Raw genomic sequence first — 22,373 nt, forward strand, 5'->3', positions numbered from 1 at the left:
CCAATCCCATTCGTCCTCACTCTGGATAGCTAAATAACCTTGACAAGGCATTTTACCACTCTGTTATCCACAGGCAGAGCCTTATGTTATAGGGTCATTTTGAGGAGTAAACGAGTTAAGATTCATGTGCTTAAAACAATGATCAATAAAAATTAGTTGTTGTTGACATTGCTGTTATTATCGTATTATTATTACATCCTTAGGTAAAGTCTTATCACTTTCTTTAAGTCTCACATATTTCTTATTAGGTTTATACCAAGCAATTTTAAACTTTGATTGCTCTGTGAATCAATCTTTTTTAAAAATATTATTTTCTAACTATGTATCTCAAGTTACAGGGTTTTGTGTGATTTTTTAATGTTTATTTTATAAAATAAGGCACTTTACTATTCCCTACTATAGTCCGAATACATGGTCTTCTTTTCCTCCAGATTGTTTTCATTTTTGCATTTTTACTTTTCAGTCCTAGATATTTTTTATTGATACTCTTGAGATTTTCACATAAATAACTGTATCACCAGAAAATAATCATAATGTTTTTCCTCAACTTTCCAAGATCTACATCTCTCATTTCATTTCCTCATCTAACTATATTGCCTTGAACTTCCAAATCAGTAATAAGTAATTCTGATAATAGCAGGCATCTTTCCTAAATTTCAAGGAATGATTGTTGGGTTCTAATACTTATGTTTTATTATGTGAAGGAAACAACCCTCTATTCTTAGTTTTATAGAAAGAGGCTTTACTGGAAATGAATACTAAACATCTCAAGGTCTTTTTCAGCATCTTTTTATTAGATCTTTTCTATATTGGCAAATATTTTTAAAAACATGAAAATAAGCTATTTCTAAAAGGTTACAAAGGAAGATTAGAAACTTGGGGAGTTGTTCCTTGACATTATTTAACATTTCTTAAACACTTATTGGCTTACTCAAGTTTTCTACTTCTTCAGTCAATTTTGGTAACTTACTTTAGAAAAATCTTCCATTTCATCTAATTTATATCTGTATCATCATTAAGTTAACTATACCTACATTAGTTCAACATACTGTGCCTAATCTGTTATGTATATGACCTTTTCTTCTCCTTAATACTATTTCTTTTTTTTCTCCTCTCAATTAGACTTGTCAAAAATTTAACTTTATTGGTCTCTTCACAAAGCATGAGCTCTTACTTTTATCAGTATATAGATTTTCTATTCCTTAATTCATTTTCTCTAACTCATTATTTTCAACTTTATTAATTCTTCCCTTGGGTTTTCCTCAGGTTCTAACATATAATGTTAAATATGCAATTCATATTTTTTATACCAAAAGCACTTAATGTAGATGTTTTCTTCAGAGTATAGCTCTGCTCATATCCTAAGCTGTGATATGGCACACTCTCATTATTATATTCTCTTTTCTTAAATTGAGGTATAACTGACATATAACTTATTGTTATATTCTAAACAGTTTGTAATTGAAGTTAGTTTCAACTTGTTTAACCCTAGAGTTGCTTAAGTTTAAAAATTTCCAAATGGTTGGATATTTTTAATTGACACTTTACTCATTTCAGCTTTATTGAACTGTGGTCAAAGAATATAATCTCTAAATTTTAAGGTTCTAAAACCTGCAATCTTCTTCTGAAGTGTAAATTATGATCAATTTCTGTAAATGTTCCACAAGAGTGTAAAAAGATGGCAATGTTTTCCCCACAGTATACCAAGTTCAATTACACTTCAGTTTCTCTAAACCATTTAAATTTTTGTTTTATATATTTCAGTGTAAGGTTTGTTGATACATAAAAATTTACGGCAGTTACATTCTCAATGTGGATTATATCTTCTACAAAGATAAAGTCAGAAATTTGTGAGTTAATTATTTTTGCCATGAATAGTTTTAATATTAAAAATCTAATTTTTGCTACATATGCTTTTCACATTGTTTTATTTTTAACTTCTATTAGTTTCATTTCATTTTAGATTTCTTATGCACAACATAAAATAGAGATCATATTCAATAAGAGAATCATTGTCACTTAAGCTTTTTAAATGGTCTTCAAATGAGTCCAACTATGAACATGTAAAAGACCTAGGACACAGACTACTACACTAGATAGAAACTCCAAAGAACCTTTCTAAATCTAAAAACAAAGACCATATAACTTTAAAAAGTGATCAAGTGTTATGATCTCTAAATACCATTTCCCACCGAAAGGAAAAGGACTCCGATAAGAGATGGCTGATTCCAGGCCTGAAGCAGGGAATATACATATGCAGATAAGGCTGCCTCATCTTGCACTAGAAAGCATGGATATTATCAAAGACTACTGTACTTACGACAAAACAATTCAAGAGCTAATTAAGGAGGATTTTACTGACCAAAGATGGTACAACAGACTGACACAATAAATAATATATAAATCAATTTTTAATGATTTATCATGATGGCTCCCTCATTCCTCCCACCTCAAAAACAACCTTCATTGGTCACTTGTGGAGGCTGTAAGGACATCAACTTATTCTTAAAAATAACAAATAAAAAAACAAGCATTTATCTGTATTAAGAATATTTCAAAGTAATAAGGAAATGAAACAGTCGATAAGGGAAAGTTCTTCTCTATAAAACGATCATAGCTATAGGGATTAGTACAGCTCAGTGGTAGAGCGCATGCTTAGTGCAAGTTTCTAGGTTCAATTCCCAAAATTTCCACTAAAAAAAAAATAGGATAATCATAGCTAATAGATACTAGAGAAAATAAAAGAATTAGGAAACCATTTTATAACCCCTAATGAAATAATGAGTCAAGAACTAACTATCAACCAATGATAAAACCATTAGGTCAAAAATTGAAGGGGAGGGAGGTGCCAAGATGGTGGAGTAGAGAGACAGCTCGCCTTCTGCCACAAATACACCAAGAGTTACATCTACAAACCCAATGAATCACACAGAACACCTACTGAGCTCTGGCAGATTGTCTTTCGCTTGGAAATACAGAAGGATTCTCACAAAATCTGATAAGCAAGTTCATACTGTATAGTATAGGGAACTATATTCAGTATCTTGTAGTAATTTACAGTGAAAAAGAATATGAAAACGAATATATGTATGTTCATGTATGACTGAAGCATTATACTGTACACCAGAAATTGACACAACATTGTAAACTGACTATACTTCAACAAAAAAAAATATATATATACAAAAAAAAATACTGAAGGGGAACTTTTTAATATATGGATTAGGCTGATACCACCTGAACTAGGATTATCATCATTAAAAGTGATGTGATAGATAGATAGACAGACAGACAGATAGGTAAATAAATAAATAAATAAATAAAGTGAAGTGCTTCCACAAGTGGTGTCACAGGAAGAATACAGCACCACCTATGAAGAATTCTTTCCAAAAACAAACAAAAATTAAACCTGGATCTAATCACAGTACAAAGAGCTTACAGGTAATAATGAGAAGTAGAGGAACACACTCACTGACACCAGGATATAACCAGCTAAACCAAGAATGTAGGAAGTGCTACAGAACAAATCATCCAGTATCTTCTAAAAATAAATGGCATTTTTAATGGGGAAATTTATTGATTAAAAGAGGCTGAAGAGATATAGCAACCCACAAACTCTGTTTTAGCAACACACAAATCTCATTTTACCTAACTTTTGGAAACTGTTTCAACACAGTTGAGCAGAGTATTAGGTGATATTAAAAAATTACTGCTGATTTTGTTCAGTGTGATAATGGTATTATGGTTGTGTTTTTTTAAAGAGAATATCTTTAGAGATACATACTTCATGCATAAATAAGTGAAAAGAAATATGCCTAGGATTTGCTTTCAAATATCACAGGGAAAGAAATGTAGGAGAAATAAATGAAACAAGAAGCAGAGTTGATAAATCTTTAAAAAGATGAATGATGAATACATGAGCATTAGTTGAACTATTTGCTCTACATGTATGTTTGAAAATTTTTCTAACAAAGGTTAGAAAAAGAAGTAACCAAGTAGAAATCTCTTAAATGCAGAGCTGTATTCCTCACACTAAACAAGCAGTTTTTTTTCCAAACAAAACTTACAACAACCCTAAAAATAACTACTTGGAGACCTTTCTGTACTACTTTCTTCCAAAAAATGACAATTAAACAAATAAAGCAAATCTTCCTTTGTTACTAGACACAGGACACTTTTTTCCTCTTCACTGTGGTTGAATACTGCTTCTTTAAAAAATTACTTTCCATATATAAAAATCATAGCAAGGAAAGTATTTACTTCTCTAATACATTATGTTAAGACACCAAACATGAAAACTAAAGGTCAGTAAACATGCATCTTTTCTTTTCTTTTCTTTTTTTTAAACATGCATCTTTTCTATAACTATCTTTAGAGAAGCATTTCAACATTGACATAAATTCATGAAAAACCATATCAAAATCATATAAAAAAGCAAGGAAGTTATTACTATGATACACTGGAATTCAAGAACTTCTGAGAACATCAGTCAATTTTAGGAGAACAAAAAGGTTGAATGAAAGAATAAGCAGAGCAAACATTTCCTGCTTTAAATAATTCAAGTGTCAAATAGAATGGAAAGTAAGAAAAGAGTAATTAATGTTTATTCCCAGTTCCCAATGATTTCTAAGGCTTTCATGACACTATCCACAGCTCCTGCTCTTTCCCTTTTGCTTTGAGAAATTACTATCTAGTGTATTCATGTGCACTAACCTACTGAAACCTACTAAGAGTGAGATAGTGTCTTTATTTCCATTTTACCCAGAAGGAAACACAAACTATGTTACTGTTAACTACCAGGGCCGAATTCTACTATGACCGTGGTTCCTACTCTGCAATCTTCCACTTTCTCCCCCATATTCTAGTTCAGAAGTTCTGGGGGGGGGGGGGAATGTTCCCAAGGGGATTCTGAAGGAGACTGCTAATTTTAAAAAATACACCACTATATGTTTTCTCCTGGGTCCTCTAGTGCTGTCTATGTGCTGATTCTCACAAAATTAAATTTGTGTCTCTGTGTATATATGCATTCACCAGCCTCAATCTCAATTTCTACTCTTTGAAAAACACTATTAAAATAAAGATGAGCCATAGACTAGGATAAAAATTTGTAAAACACAGGATTTCTAACAAAATATATAAGTAACTTTCAAAACACAATGAACAAAACATATATGATCCAGCAATCCCACACTTAATTATTACCCAAAGGAAATGAAAACATATGTTTATATAAAAACCTACAGGCAAGTTCAGACCGCTTTCTTCTGTTAAAAACAAAATGTTACTGAGGACATAGTTCATTATATTACTCAGTGTCTCCTACTGAAGATTAACATCTGAAATTACTTTTAGAATCAGTGCTAGAAAACACTGTTTCTTAGCATATGTAGTAATGTTTGCTCCATTTGATAACTGTACATATTTAACTAATCATATTCTCTGATCAATCACATTAGAATTATAATATCTGTATTTTCCTCTATCATGGTCCTTCTTTCAATCTTTATAAATATATGTGTGTATATATATATATATCACACACACATATATGTATTTTTTGTAAACTGCCTCAAATTAATTCTAGAAAGAGATTAAGTCTGAACAAATATAAATAAAGAAATTACACCCAGCATAAAAAATTTTTTCCTTATTATTAATTTTCTTGGAAATAAGGGTTTTTTTCCCTTTTGTATACTTTGTTTAAAAATTTTTGAAACAGCCAATTGCTAAAAGTAATATATTCTTGCTAAAATATTGTCTTTAAAAAAAAAAAAACCTCTAGGTGACTATTTATTATGACTTTATACATGATCACCCAAAACTAGAACAATACAATGTCTTTCAACTGGCAAACAGATAGAAAAAATTGTGGTACATCCATAAAATGGAAAATTAGTGACTAATAAAAAGGAACTGCTGACGCATGCAACAATATGGATGAATCTCATTACACTAAGTGAAAGAAGTAAAACTCAAAAAGCTGCATAATACTGTATGATGTCATTTACATGACTTTCTGAAAATGCAAAACTATAGAACAGAAAACAGACCAGGGGCTAGAAGTAGAAGACTGGCTGTAAAGGGGCATGAAGGAATTTGGGAGTTGATGGATAGACAGTTGTTCTATATCTTGACTGTGGTGATAGTTATAAACTAAATGCCTTTGTCAAAACTTTATTGAATTGTACAATAAAAAGGGTGAATTTTACTCTATATAAATTATACCTCAATAAACCTTAAATATATATTCTTGAATCAGTAATTTCACTTCTAAAGCTACAGACAAAAATTACATATACTGCCGTTTGCTTTAGCCTCCCCTTCCTGTAACAACTTTAATGAGATATAATACACATGCCATAGAATTCACCCATTCAAAGTGCACAATTCAATGATTGTTAGTATATTCAGAGTTAAACAACCATCACCACAATCAATTTCAGAATAGTTTCATCACCCTAGAAATTTGGCCCTCACTACCTTGTCCCAGAATTCCCTTCAATTTAGACCCATTTTTAATAGGGAAAAATAATTTTTTAAATTTGTTTTGTTTTGTTTGGGGAGGTGAGGGGAGGGAATTAGGTTATTTATTTATTTACCTTTAATGGAAGTACTGAGAATTGAACCCAGACCTTATGCTAGCATACATTATACCACTGAGCTATACTTTCCCTCCTGAAAAAAAAAATGGGAGAATACTCCTACATTATGGGTTATCTATACCACAGAATATTACAAAGCCATTAAAATTATGTTTATAAGGATATTTTTAATAACAGAGGACTGTGCTTAGGATGAAAATTTAGGTTAAAAAACTCAAGAAAGAAAATTGAACATATGATGTCAATCATGTTAACATATTGTACAGGTTAATCATGTACACTGCACAGAAATATCCTGGAAAGAAATATACTGCTAAATATAGCCAGTAGTTATGGCTGAATAAAAAATACGACTTTTTAAAAGGCACAAAGGTAAGAAAAAAGCCTGTCAATCAATGTAACTGCATTGTCAGAATTTATATAAGAGACTGGTAACACAGCTGGACACACAGATTAGAACAATTTCAACAGGCCTTCGGATATATGGTAAAAATATCTAGAGCAGTGGTACTCAACCAGAGGCAAGCTGACCCTCAGGAGACATCTGGCCATGCCTGGAGGTATTTTTAGTTGTCACAAATGGGGAGTGAGTGCTACTGGCATGCAGCTGACAGAGGGCAAGTAAGCTGCTAAACATTCACAATGCACAGGCCATCTCACCCTTCCCAAAGAGGAATTACCTGGTCCAAAATGTCAGGGGTTCTGAGGTTGAGAAACTCTGATCTACACTTTACAATGCTGTTACATACTAATCACGAGCAATTTAGATCAGCAGACTAATCTAATGTAAGGAAATAATAGTTTACTCCTTCAACTCCATTACTGTGTGTATTCTTTCCCGGTTTTCCTAACTCAGTTTATGGTGCCACTAACTATTCAGTTTATCAAGGTGAAAACCTAGGGGTCAGCAGTCTTCTTTATTTCCCTACATTTACCATCAACAAGTTCCACTGACTCCATCTACAAAATATATCACAATCAGCTTTCACCATCTCCAACTACTCCACTTACTTTCACACTAGGATTACACCAATAGCCTCTTAACTGACCCTGTTTCACATCTTGCCCCCTGAAGTTCATCCTGTATACAACAGCAAAAGAGATCTTTTAAAGAGATCATATTTAAAAACTACAAACTCCTATGCTATCTTATCTTCTTCACTACTTGAAATTATTTTATTTCTTACTTATTTTCTGTCTTCACCCTACCACTGCCACTAGACTTGAGTCTTGACTTTCCTGTTCATTACTATTTTTCCACCACTAAAACCATGCATGACACATCCTAAATATTTGCTGAATGAACCAATCTCTCTTATACTGATGTTGGTCTATTTGCTCTATTGGAGCCAAAGGCTAACACATCTTTGCAAGAAGACTGAATCTCTTGAAGTAAACTGATATTCCCAGTGTTAGTCAGCCAAAAAAACCCAACAAATTACAGGTCATGATGTTAGAAGAAAGGGGAGGAAATGAGTTTTTCCCCCAGATCTCAACCTGCTTCCAGGTTCCAAAGAAAAGATGTCCTCTGCTCACTAGAAGACAGGCTGGAGGCTCAGCAGGTAAATTTGCCCATTTCTCCTAGATAACCCATACATAAGAGCCAGCTATATTTGTTTCCTAATTCCCTCCTACTATACTAACTTTTAATAAAGTCTTGTTTAAAAGTCACAGCCTGGGGTCAGCCGTGTTGGGTGGAAGCAAGGAAAAATTCTGTCTCCATATTTGGATTACAGGGCCGAAACAGCACCCCTACCAAGGCTTAGCATGGTAGCAGAAATAATCAGAAAGAAACTCTCCCATAAAGAAAAAGTAAATTTCTAGGAGGAGAGTAAGAGCTGTGAGGCAACCTGCCTCTTGCTACAGGGAAAAAATCCAAAGAGTACCTATCTTGGAATAGTAGTAAGGGAGCCACCTTGTTACCTTACAGGTAAACAGATTTTCATTTTCAAAGACAAATCAGTCTCCATGTAGAAAATGAATAAGGTAGAGGAAATACCAGAGAACGAAAAGGGAAAACAAGAGAATTAGGGTGGTGACAGTAGAAATAAAGTTGTTAAAATCATTATCTGAGATAATCTCAATTTACCAATTAAAACTGGATTAATAAGGGAAAGGGAAGAAGCAAGATGACTCAGAGGTTTCTAACTTGGGTGAGAGAACACAGGAAGAAAAACAGGTTAAGAAGGAATAGGGCACTATTTGGGAGAGTAAGTACCTGCCAAGGATAGAGAGAGTTCCATTTTAGGCATACTGAGCTAGCAATACTTGTAGGACATCAAAATACAAGTCAAAGCATATACTTGGAAACATTTGAGTTTTAGAGACAAAAGAGAAGCAAAGAAGAAATCACATAATGTATTTAACGGGTATTGGTTAAAACTACCCATTAGAAGAGATTACCCCCCCCCAAAAAAAAAACAGGCTGAGGCAACAAGACCTACTGCGCAAGCAAAAAGAGTCAAAGATGACTGAAAAGCAATTCAAGAGAAGAACCAAGAGAATGCCATTTTAAAGAGGGAATGGGCAATAGGCTCAGATGTTTAAGAAAAATCAAATAAGAAAAGCTCTGAAAAAGCATCCATGAGACTTTGGTGACTATTAGGTCATTTCAGTGATCTTAAAGAGAATTTCAGTGGCAAAACCGAAAGAAAAGCAGATGTGGGTTGAGGAGTGAATGGGAAATACACAGCTGACACCATCTCAAAAAGATTTCAACTTCAAAAGGCTTGCCTGAGTTCAAATTGTAGTCTACAACTACCATTTCCCACTGAAAGACACCAGGGCTTCTTGAATTCCAAATCTGAGATAGTAATGTATAGGACAAGCCAAGGAACATCTTTTTGGCCAAAAAGGGAAAAATCTTTCAAGGACTACTGGAGTTAAATCAAAAGGATAGAGGTGCCTAAGTAGTTTAATCTTTTTCTAAATAAATGAAATCATTTTCTTGATTGTTCATTGTTACTGTATAGAAATAGAACTGATTGTGTGTTTTTATCCTGAACTTTGCTGAATTTCTCACAGGGTTTGATTTTGGGGGGAGGGGATTTTCAGGGGTTTCTACTCACATGATCATGTCCTCTGTAAATATAGCTTTACATCTTTCTTTCCAATTTGGATACATTTTCTTTCTTGCCTAACTCCTTTGGCTAAACCTTTAAACACTAAATTAAGTATAAATGTCAAAAGAGGGCATCCCTGTCTTATTCCTATTCTGAGGGGAAAAATTTTCAGTCTTTCACCATCGAATATGATGTTAGCTATGATTTTTCATATATAGTCTGTAGCATATTGAGGAAATTCCCTTCTATTCGTAGTTTCTTGAGTGTTGTTTATTTATTTATTTATTTTAATGGAGGTACTGGGGATTGAATCCAGGACCTCATGCATGCTAAGCGTGTACTCTACCACTGAGCTATACCCTCCCCATCTTGGGTGTTTTTAAAAGGGTGTTGGAATTTTTTAAATGCTTTTTTCCTACATTAATAAAGATGATCATGTGATTTTTTTTCCCCTTCATTTTATTAATGTAGTGTATTACAGTGATTGTTACTTAGGGAAAATTTAACCAAGAGGTACAAGACTTAAAACACTGAGAGACTTGTACAAAACATTACTGAAAGACATTAGAGAAAACCTGAATAAATGGAAAGACATCCCATGTTCAATGACTAGGGCACTTAATAGTGTAGGAATGAAAATACTATCCAAGAGATTTACAAATTCAATTCAATCTCTAACAAAATCCCAAAGATAGCTTGTGCAGAAACAGAAAAAAAAAATCTCAAATTTCCTATGGAATTTTAAAAGACCCCAAGTAGCCAAAACAACCTTGGGAGGAAAATAAACCAACAAAGTTGGAGGACTTATCCAATTACAAACTTCCTACATAGCTACAGCAAGCAAAACAGTGTAGTACTGGCACGAAAAGACATACAGACCAAGAGCTGAAAGTCCAGAAATAAGCCCTGACATAGATGGTTATTATGGACTGAAAGTTTGTGTCTTCAGTATTCACATGCTGAAGCCTGAAACCCCAATGATATACTTGGAGATGGAACCTTTGAGAGGGCCCTTATGATGGAAATAGTGCTCTTATGAAAAGAGACACCACACAGCTTGCTCAGTTTCTTCCTGACCACATACAAAGAAAAGATCATGAGAGTATGATGGCGAATGCCAACAAGCCAAGAGAAGAGGCCTCAGGATGAAATCTACCTTGTCAGCACTTTGATCTTAGACTTCCCAGCCTCCAGATCTATGAGAAGTAAATTTCCATGGTTTCAGTTACCCAGTCTCTGGTATTTTGTTGTGGCAGTCCAAGCTGATTTAATACAAAGGCCAACGGATTTTTGACAAGGGTGCCAAGATCATTCAACAGAAAAAGAAGAGACTTTAACACAAGATGCTGGAAAAACTGGATATCCATATACAAGAACAAGACTGTATGCTTACCTTATATCATAAACAAAACTAGCTTAAAATGTATTAAAGACTAAGCTAAGGAGATAAATTACAAAACTCTTAGAAGAAAACATGAGAAAAACTACATGATCTTGGATTTGGCAATGGTTTCTTGCATATGACAACAAAAGCACAAGCTACAAAAGAAAAACAGGCAAACTAGACTTCATCAAAATTGAAAATGTAGATCAAAGGACACAAATGAGAATCAAAAGACAACCCACAGAATGGTAGAAAATATTTACAACTCATATATCTGATAAGAGTTTAATATCCAGAATACATAAAGAACTCCTATGACTCAACAACTACAAGACAAATTACCCAATTAAAAAATGGGAAAAGGATTTAAACAGATACTTCTCCAAGGAAGATATACAAATAGTCAGAACAAGAAAAGATACTCAACATCACTAGTCACTGGAAAAATACAAATAAAAACCACAATGAATGTAATGTACAACACGAAAAATACAAATAACACTGCTGTGATATATGAAAGAAAGTCCCAAGAGTTCTCATCACATGGAAGAAAAATTTTTCGTATTTAAGTTTATTATCTATATGAAATGATGCATGTTCACTAAACTGTGATAATCATTTCATGACGTATGTAAGTCAATTACGCTGTAGACCTTAAACTTGCACAGTCCTGTATGTCAGCTGTATCTCAATAAAAGTGGAAGAAAAAAAAAAACCCACAATGAGATACTACTTCACATCCACTAGGATAAGAACAGCTATTATCAAAAGAAAATAAATGTTTGAGAGGATGTAGAGAAATCAGAACCTTCATGCATTGCTGGTGGGAATAGAAATGGGCACAGCCTCTGGAAAAGTTTGGTGATTCCTCAAAAAGATAAACACAGAATTTCTATATGATCCAGGAAATCCATTTTTAGGTACATACCCAAAAGAACTGAAAGCAGGGACTCAGAAACTTCTATGGCAATGTTTACAGCAGCACTTTCCACAACAGCCAAAAGGCAGAGACAACCCAAGTGTCAATCAACAGAGGAATAGATAAACAAATGTGTTCTACACATACAATGAACTATAACTCTGCCGTTAAAAAATGAAGTTCTGATAAATGCTACATGGGTGAACCTTGAAAATATTACGCTAAGTGAAATAAGCCAGACACCAAAGGTCAAATACTTATGATTCCATTTACATGAAATATCTAGAATAGGCAAATTCAGTGAGGCAGAAAGCACACCAGGGGCTAGAGGTAAGGGCAACGGAGTTTCTGTTTAGGATAAAATAGTGGTGACAGTGGCATAACATTGTTAATGTACTTAACGCCATTGAATTATATACTTTAAATAATTTAAATGGTCAATTTTATGTATATTTTAAGACATAAAAATTTTTAAGGTAATTGCTTAAATATAAAATAATAGCAATTTTTAAAAAAGATTCAGGTACTAACTTTAATGACCCTGTTGTAGGCTGAATTGTGGCCCCCAAAAGATATGTCCAACTAGAATCTCAGAATATGATCTTTTTGAAATAAGCTTCTTTGCACATGTAATTAATGTAAGGATCTTGAAATGAGATCACACTGGACTAGGGTGGGCCCTAAATCCAATGAACATTGTCTTTAGACAGAAAAGAAGACACAGAGAAGGCCATGTGAAGATGCAGGCAAAGACTGGAGTTATGCTGCCACAAAAATCAAGAAATACCTGGGGCTATAGAGGTTGAAGAGACAAAGGATTCTTCCCTAGAGCCTTCAGAGACAACATGGCCTTGCTGACACCTTGATTTTGGACTTCCAGCCATCAGAACTGTGAGGGAATAAATTTCTGTTGTTTTAAGTCACCAAATTTGTAATGACTTGTTATGGCAAACCTAGGAAACTAATACAGATTTTGGTACATAACATTGGCATGCTGCTGTAACAGACATGTAAAAATGTAGCTTTGGAATTGGGAAATGGGTAGACAGTGGATGAATTTTGAGAAGCATGATAGGAAAAATCTAGATTGCCTTGAAGAGATGCTTGCTATAAATATGGATATATTTATATTCACCAATTCTGGGAAAGGTTCAGAAAGAAGTGAGGAGCGAAAAAGAGAAAGCTTCTATTACCTTAAAGAATACATATACCATGAACATACATATATTCATTGTCACATTTTTTTTGCTGTGAGCTACCACAAGATCTGTATATATTTCCCTGTGCTATACAGTATAATCTTGTTTATCTATTCTTTTTTTAATAAGTATAACAGAATGTTGGAATGCATATACTACAAACAGAATGTTGGAAAAAATGTTAAGAGTGCTTCTGGTGCTTCTGGAGATTTAAAGAGAAATGAAGAATATATTAAGTGGAACTAGATGGTGATCTAGTTTCAGCAGAAGACTCAGCTGAATAGTGTTCTAGTGTTGGGTAGGAAGCAGAACTTGGAAGCAGTGACCTTGGATATTTAGCTAAGGAAAACTCTAAGCAAAGTGTTGAGGTGAGTTTGGTTTCTTCTTGTTGCATACAGTAAAAAGTAAGAGGAAAGAGATAAATTGAAGAAGAGACTGTTAAGTAAAGAGGAAAACAACTCAATGATTTGGGAGGTTCTCAGCCTATCCAGATCGTAAAGGATGTTAAAATTGGGAAATTTACTGTAAGAAAAGTGCTCTAGAGAGAGGGCCAAGGGTGTGGCTGGGCAACCATTTGCTGAAGATATTAGGTGACTCATGGATCCAATTAATCACCTCAACTTAAATCAGGAATAGACATGAGGTTATCCAGGAAAGATCTGTGAAGCACCCTCTAATTGTGTGGATACCCTTAAAATATAGAGGAGACTCACAAGGTTTCTGAGCATTATTATACCAGCAAAAACACAGCCAGCCTGCAATTAAAGGAACAGAGACCAGACAAAAAGGGAAAAAAAAAAAAAAAGGCTGTCTTACTTTTGGAATTCTATGGGCAGGGAACAGCTAACAAAGCTACTCAGTTGCAAACATGTGCTACTCTTCAAGAAAAAGAAGACTCTAAAAACAGAGCTACAGACAAAAAGGTAGAGGCTAGAGAAATAGAAGCCCAAAGCAGGGGTCTACAGTGCCTCCATGGACCCAGAGGACCTATCAAGGCACAGAGAATTATTCAGGCCTTGAAACCTAATCAATTTTGTCCTGATGGGTTTTGAACTTGATTGGGATTAGCAGTCCCTTTCTTTCTTTCATTTTATTCCTTTTGGAATGGCAATGTCTACACCATACGGTGCCATGATTGTATTTTGGAGGCAGAAAACTTGTTTTCTGGTCCCAGGTCCACAGATAAAGAAAAATTTTACCCAAGATAGATCATACCCAGAGTCACACCTATACCTAATTCAGATGGTTGAGATGCTAAGATTTGGGAGTTTTGGAGCTGATGACATTAATTGAGGTTCTGGGCTTAAAAATTCATGCTGTAGTGGGTTAAAACTTCAGGGGATGTTGAGATGAGGTGAATGCATTTTGCATATGGAATGGGTGTGAAGTTTTGGAGACAAGTGGGTGGACTGTGGTAGGTTGAATTGTGACCCCTAAAAGACATGACCACCCAGAATCTTAGAATATGTGCAGAATGGGTTTAGCAGAAGTCACTGAGATAAGGATCTTGAAATGAGATTATCCTGAATTAGGATGGACCCTAAATCCAATGAAGAGTATCCCTAAGAGAGACAGAATAGACACAGAGAGAAGGTGGCCATGTGAAGATGTAGGCAGAGATTGAAGTTATGCTGCCACAAATCAAGGAACACAAATCAGTCCACCAGAAGCAGGAACAGGCAAGGAAGGATTCCTCCCTAAAGCCTTCAGAGAAAACATGGCCTTGCCGACACCTTAATTTCAGACACCTAGCCTCCAAAACTGTGAGAAAACAAATTTTGTTGTTTTAAGCTAAGTTGTAATCTGTTACAGCAGCCTTAGGCAACTAATACAGATAACCACTGATAAAAAAAAAATGACAAATTTAAACATCAGAAAGAATACTGACCCCAATAAATTTAAATATATCAACTATATTAAAATTCATGAGTTCACAATGATATCTCCTCCCAAACCTCACCTTTGGGATTTGCTAAGGCATCAATTCAATCTTCTTTAAACTGGTAAATAAAGAGGGAGAAATAAGCATTTACTCTGCTTTTCCTGTACAGATGATATTACAGGGTAACCAAATTACTGATGAAGGAACTCTTTATGGAAGAATTCCAGTAAATAAATACAGGAGAAATGATAAAATCACTGCGCTAATGAAATAATGGGTCTAGACAACAGTCATCAATGGGTGATAAATTCATTATGTGAAAAATTAAGAAAAAACTGTTTGGATTCTGCTGAGAACCTAAACTGATCAATTTTAGTATCACTAAAGAATGACAATGACTTATATGCCCCTGAAATAATGCACCAAAAATTCATAGCATCATCTAATAGAGGGATTACACATCCTGATTAGTCCAGGACAGAACCAGTTCATGGCTACTGTCTCACTGTAATTATTAATAGCACATCTTTTCATTCTTAAAAATGTTTGATTAGAAATAAATTATATAATCACTACGCATGAATTTTTCTTTCCAAGGAAACTGAACCTAAATCTCATAAAGCTCTACCAATTCAAGTTCTCACTTTGGCCGCAGACTGAAATCACTTAGGATATTTTTTTTTAATATTGATGCCTAGAATCTACCAGATGAATTCTGATTTAATTGATCTGAGAAGCAAGATATTTAAAAGCTTTCCAGGTAATTCTAAAGTTTCAGCCAAAATAGGGAATCCCTACTCTATACCTATTTTATGGGAAATATGAAGGGTAATTGAACACGTTAAACACCACAAGAAGTCAATCAACCAAAATGAGAATATAGGAAATTCTCCCAGACAAATGACCTAGTTTTTTCAACAAATAAATAGCATGAGAAAAAGTGCAGGGGGGTATGTGCGAGGGCAGGGGAGTGTCAAAGAGAAACTTAAAAGACCTAGAAACCAAATGAAATGGTGCATCTTATTTAGATAGTGATTTGACCAAACTAACTGTAAAAAGACATTTAAACAATCAGAGGATGTGAATATAGACTGGATTAAGGAACTCCTAATTTTGTTAGATATGACAGTATTGTGGTTGTTCTTCTTTTTAAATTCTTACCTGTTAAAATACATATAGAACATACAGAAGTATTTATAGATTAAATGATGTGATACTTGAAATTTCTTAGAAATTATTTCAACAAAAAAAAAAGGAAAAGAAAAGAAAAAGGAAGAAGTCACATGAGACAGGAATGGCAAAATGTTGGTAACTATTTAGTTATCAAAGCTAGGTAATAAGGGCATGAGGTTTCATTGTACCAATCTATATTTTATATTCTATATTGATATGGAATCATGGAATATAATAAAGTTTTTAAATTCTGTCTATAAATGTATAGTATGCATATGAGTATATACACATAATTTAAATTTATCAGACACGTTAGGAACTGTAAAGAAAGATAAACACATATGATCCTTGACCTTAAAGAGTAGTGGGTAGTCTACATGTTGGACAAAAAGGTTTGCTCAGGTACCATCTTTGGTCAAAGGCAGAAAGAAAGCTAGCTCAAGCTTCTGTAAGGCCAGAGAGATAAAAGAATGGAACTAAAATAACATTATTGTAAGTATTCCATAGTATAAGAAACTGGGTGTGGGTATACCATTGCTAAATACCAGAGATTGTACACTACCTGACTTTCAAAAGCCCATGCTCTTACTATTAGGCTGAGACGTAAGAAAATGCATTTTTGGAGACTGAATGGTCAGATATTAGCAATTTTGTATAGTTCAACCTCATTCTGTGCTATAATGCCTTCCTTTCTCTTCCTTTTGCTAAAATAATTACATAGAGCTAACTCACAGAAAAATAATCAGAATATTTAAAGGAAATGTCAGTCTTCTTTAAAAAGTGGTTGGTCCCCAATACAGAACTCGAAAATACCTTCTAAATATCCAGGGAATTGCAATTTTACATTTATTTACTTTTATTTTCTTTAGTATATAATAAAATCATTCCATTTTCAAAGGAAACATAAGCTTTATCTTTAAAATAAATCACAGGTTTAAAATATTTAGTGTATATTTCTTTAAAATAAACCTATGAGTTGCAAAGATACGTTTTAAGGTTATCTCGAGATGTATTTCTTAGGCAAAAAGTTAACTTAATTGTTCTTGAGAAGTAATTTACATCAATTTGACTTAAATATAATTCAATGTATTTTAACAACCAAAAATTCCAGATAATGAATTCTGGATCTATACTATTATTTACATATATTACCATATATCATATATAGTAATAATTAATGAATACATATTAATTATATTGTTATAAAGAATTCTAACCTATACTATTTATCAAACAGTACAATTTTTCAAGTTGTACTTGATCCTAGTTTAGCCTATTATATCATGATCTTGAACTCTCTTTGTGCTGCAGTTTCCTCATATATAAAATGGGACAATAACAGTGATTACTATTCTTTGAATTAATGAGAATTAAAAGGTATACTACACATAAAATATTTAGAATAATGACTGGAACTTAAATGTTTATAAATAACAAGTTTTATCATTATTTACAGAAGGATCTGCTAGTTACAAGATGGGCACTGTGAAAACAATTCAGGATCATTATCAACACTGGAATGGTCTCTTTAAAATACTCTTTACAAAGAGCCAATGCATTCTCAAAGCAGATGATTTACATTGTGTACACGTGAACCACAAATACTTTTAATGATATGTACCACTGTGTATTTAAGTAGCATATTTAACAAAAAGATGAAAGATAAAAAGCTCATTAAGGAATTAAGAGGGTAAACCTTTTGCAATTATTTTATTATAAAGCATTAAAATAACAGAAATCCAAAACAAAGTTTCTCCATAATCCCATCACATGATAAAATCAATGTTTTTGTTTGTTCGTGTTATTGTCTATTCCTTGTCCACACACGTGTTCAATTTTTACATATTAATAACAAAAATACAGATTACGTTTTCACTTAATATCATACCATGAGTATTTTTCCATTTTAGAAAATTTCCCCTGTATTCTCCCTTTCCTTTCTCATCCCTACCTGCTGAAGGTAATCAATGGTAACAACCTGACATGCATCCTCCACAACTTTCTCCAAGCTCATATATATACAAGTATAAACACATATGTGGGGAGGAGAGAAAGATCAGCTTGTTTTTACAAAAATGGAAGCAACTACTTATATATATGCTTTCTTTTTCTTTTAAACATACCAAACATATATACCTCAAATTTAATATACAGAAAAGTTTAAGTATAAAAATGGATACAACTTACTAGACCAGGTAATAACACATATATTCACAAATGTCGTATTATTTTGTATGTAACCTTTGAAAAGATAAAGGGATTTCACAAAAAAAATGGCCACCGGATTTATTTAGATCTCATGCTTCATAACAGTTTATGATAACAGCCATGCATAAAATAATTTCACTATCTACATGCCTATCTAATGAATTTTAAATTTTACAAAATAAAAATTTTACAATCTTAGAAACAAATTTATAAATATCTCTAAATTATCCTGACTTTAAAAGTAAGAAAGTATGAGTGTGTGTATAATACTGGCCTTCATACGAACCTGGTTCTCTATATTGCAGACATGATGGATGTAGTGCTCACCCACCTACATACTAAGCTTCCCCATGTTTAGAAATTGAGAGAATGGCATTCAGATATAGCGTGAATACAATCAAATCAATCTTATCCAATTAACACCAATTTTCTTAAGTGCCTACAAAAGGTAAGACACCAGGAAGACCTACAAAGAATTTAAGATTGTTAACCCAATGGTTTTAAAACATACTCTCACCTAACTAAAATCCATAACAATCAGAAGATTCTTAAATGTGGATGCACAGAAGAGAACTTTGAGGTATAAAGAGTGATATGAAATTACAAACCAGATTAACTTAGTCCCCAAGCCATAGAGCCTCTACCGTAACTGGTAAATTTTCTTACCAAAAATCAATATAAGTCTTCTGAGTTCCTATTATGTGGTCATAGGTGTTAGCGATGCAAAAATCAATACAATGGCCCTACCACTATGGAATTCACAATTCAGCAAAGAGTCAAAATATATAATCCTAAACGATCATAAATATCATGTATCATAGCACAATGCCGACCATGTAGTTCATCAACTAGCACAGGAGTTCAACAACTTTTTGTGACTTAAGATTATAAAGGTCAAAGGCAGTAATCATAATATGTCATCAATGCAATTTCAGACTAAATAACCTAAACTTATTACTAGGCCTATGTAGTTTGTTTAATCACCTCAAGGCAAATAGTCAAATTATTTTAAGATACTGTAATCTGTAGATAGTACCCACTAACCTGCTTGGAGTACACATATGGCATCCACGTGGAGTTTAGTGCGAGCTCACACACACAAAAAATGTGTACCATGTGTATTACTTAAGACAACCATACTGGGCATTCTAGTCAAATGTCAAAAACAAAATGGATTACAGAGCCTAAAAGATAATGACTGTAGCCTTCCTTCACAATGAAACTGGCAAAATAATGGGGAAAACCTGTACAAGTGCTGTGTATACTACACATTGTTAAAAATAAAACAGTTTAGACTGCTACCAGTATGCCACCTTTTAAGTATATTAAAAGAGAAAGTATTTAAAATCTAGTTGAATGTGTTACCAAAATGCATAGATTTTCTAGAACATTCTGTCTTATACAGTGAATGACAACAGCATTAGGAGCAACTAGATTCAGAGACCTCCTTGAATAAACATTACACATCTAAGGTAATTTTAATTGGTGGACCATATGCCATATGCCTTCACTCAAGCATGAGGATCCAGTTTAAAACTGGCTTACAGCTTGAAGAACAATTTAAAATTTCAAAGCATGTGCATTCCATACCCAATATTTATACTAACTATTTAGACATACTATCATACAGCTTACTTTGTCCTATGTTTGACTAATTATTGCATGAGGAAGACCTGAAGTTTTATAAACCTAAGACTATCAACATTAAATTTTAATTGCTCAATACTACAAAGAAAAGAACTGAAAGAAGAACTGATGAACAGATAAAGTGATAGATGTAGATTAACAGATTAATACTTGTTTAGTATAGTAAAATGCTAATGGTAGAATCTAAGTAGTGGGTACTATGGACACTCCCTGCACATTTTTTCAGTCTTGCTGTTTAGTTAAAAACGTTTTCCTAATAAATTGTTGAAAAAGTACTATTTGACACTTCCTTGGTTATTTACCATTCAAGCTTTTAAGGAGAGAAACACAGATTTTAAAAACACCCATGTGGCGCCCAACGCAAGCACTGTAGTTGGGACAAACCTGGATTCAAATCGCAGCTCAACCTCTTAATTAGCTATCTGACCTGATCTAAAGTAACTTACTTAACCCTTTTATGTCTACCTTTCCTCATCTGCAAAATGGGTTTTACATAATTGATGTGAGGTTTAATTCTTCCTATAAAGCACCGTGTCAGGCACATGGTAAGCCCTCAAAATGTTAGCTGCAATATCATTATGAGATTGCCAATTTTACGATAAATCAAAAGGGCATTCTAAGTGAAGATTAAGCAGTAATTTTTTAGGCGGTTGGCTGAACATTAATTTGATCATTTTGAGACCGTTTCCAAAAAGGATAATTACTTATAAGAAACTTTCTGCTTTAACACGCTAAGCGGGCAGAGGGGGCTGGGGTGTGTAATACGAAAATCTGAAAAATACTGCTCAATCGACAGAATAGTATTATTCTCCATCTGAAAAAAGAAATCATTCAGAATCAAATGAGAAAAGTTTCAAGGCAAACTTTAAAAGGCATTCAACAACTCCTACGTAGGACTGGCTTCACCTCTGCAAGTTGGTTGGGTACATCCTTGTTATGACAAAACTTGTCACACTCTTCCACGTTAATTTTTGGTAAAGAAACTAGACTAGAACATGACATTTATAGTTGCCAAAATCTTTCTCCCAAATCAGGACATGCCAACGACCCCACTTCCCAGGTAAGAGCACCATCTCCACCTTGGTCCTGATAACGGTTATGGGGGGAGGGGAAAAGAGGCAGGAAAACGAATTCGCGATGGTGTTACTGAAAAACCCTCTTGGTTATTCCTCATGAGACCCCTACACGACTTATTCCCGCCACCACCACCCCCTACCTGACCTCTCTCCTATTAAACTTCCAGCCTCTGGTTTACTAAAGATGCACTTAAGTACCTGACACCTTCCGTCCTCTAGCCCTGATAACCCACCCCGCTGGAAAAATTAAAAAACACAAACAGCAGCCCCCGCCCCTCCCCCTCCCAACAAGCCGCAAATCTTTGTCCCACCTGCCAAAAGACCACTCTCAGCGCGCTCCAGACCCAAGGTTGCCTCAGTCCTGCCCGCAACCTTCCCCGGACCGGGCCTCGGCGACCCCTCCACGAGCCTACGCTTGGCCCATTCCCGGCCCCGGCCCCGGGACGCAGCCCCCGCCCCGCCCCCCGCCGCCCGCCGCCCGCCTCCCGCCGCCCGAGTTCTGCCTCACCTCACCTACCCTCTTTCGGGGGCCGGACTCCACCTCTCTCTCCGCCATGTTGGGCCCCGCTCGGAACCGCTGCGGCTCCCAGCGCGGTGGCGGCGGAACCTCTCGAGCCCCCGGCCCCCGCCCACACTGCAGGCACGGCCGCCTCGCGGCAGCTTCCCCGGACCTGGCCGGGCCTGGCGCTGAGAGTGGGGAGGGGGCGGATGCCGCGCGCCGGGTCGGAGATCTTGAGATCCCACGGGTGCGCGCGTAGGCTGTAGGGCCTGCCCGGGAAAGGGGGGGTACGGGACTCGGGGGGTTAATGGCCTCCAAGGGGCCCCGTGAGTAGGATTATTTTCTCTCAGAGAAATTCCTCCGCCTGCGGTTTCTTAAAGGGATCACCAAACCAGCCCCTTGCGCGCGCCCTTGATGCGCAGGCGCACCCTAAGCCCCTCCTTCCTTTCCCACCAAGCCCCCGGTCTTGAGCGTGCGCGTTGAGTGGCCCAGGGTAGGCCAAATCCTGCAAGTCTCTTTGCTGCCAGCAGCTGCTCCCACCACTCAACTATGGCCGCTTCCTTAAAGGGGCCATGACGCAGGGATGAAGGAAGAATGAAGGAAATTAGTGAAAGGGCTATCTGGAGAATTGGGTGAAATGTCAGTGAGGGTCCAGATCACCATCTGACACCTGATTGCAGAGGTACCATTGTAAAGGAAAAATGGTGTAGAGCTGAAGTTCA

At 35.2% G+C, this 22,373-nt stretch overlaps 1 protein-coding gene across 2 annotated transcripts in view; it reads right to left on the minus strand.

Annotated features, from left to right (window-relative positions):
* Window positions 1-22,060, minus strand: part of ZMYM4 (zinc finger MYM-type containing 4) — a 145,356-nt gene extending 123,296 nt beyond the window's left edge. The window contains exon 1 of one of the 2 annotated variants that reach the window (XM_072974810.1): window positions 21,670-22,060. In XM_072974810.1, the coding sequence (XP_072830911.1) occupies window positions 21,670-21,708 (39 nt within the window). In that variant the 5' untranslated portion in view covers window positions 21,709-22,060. The remainder of the gene's footprint in view (window positions 1-21,669) is intronic. The other variant, XM_072974811.1, reaches the window with a different exon arrangement.
* Between the last annotated feature and the right edge of the window lie 313 nt (window positions 22,061-22,373).

This window comes from Vicugna pacos, chromosome 13 (genome assembly GCF_048564905.1).
Source record: "Vicugna pacos chromosome 13, VicPac4, whole genome shotgun sequence".
In the NCBI taxonomy this organism is placed as follows: domain Eukaryota; kingdom Metazoa; phylum Chordata; class Mammalia; order Artiodactyla; family Camelidae; genus Vicugna; species Vicugna pacos.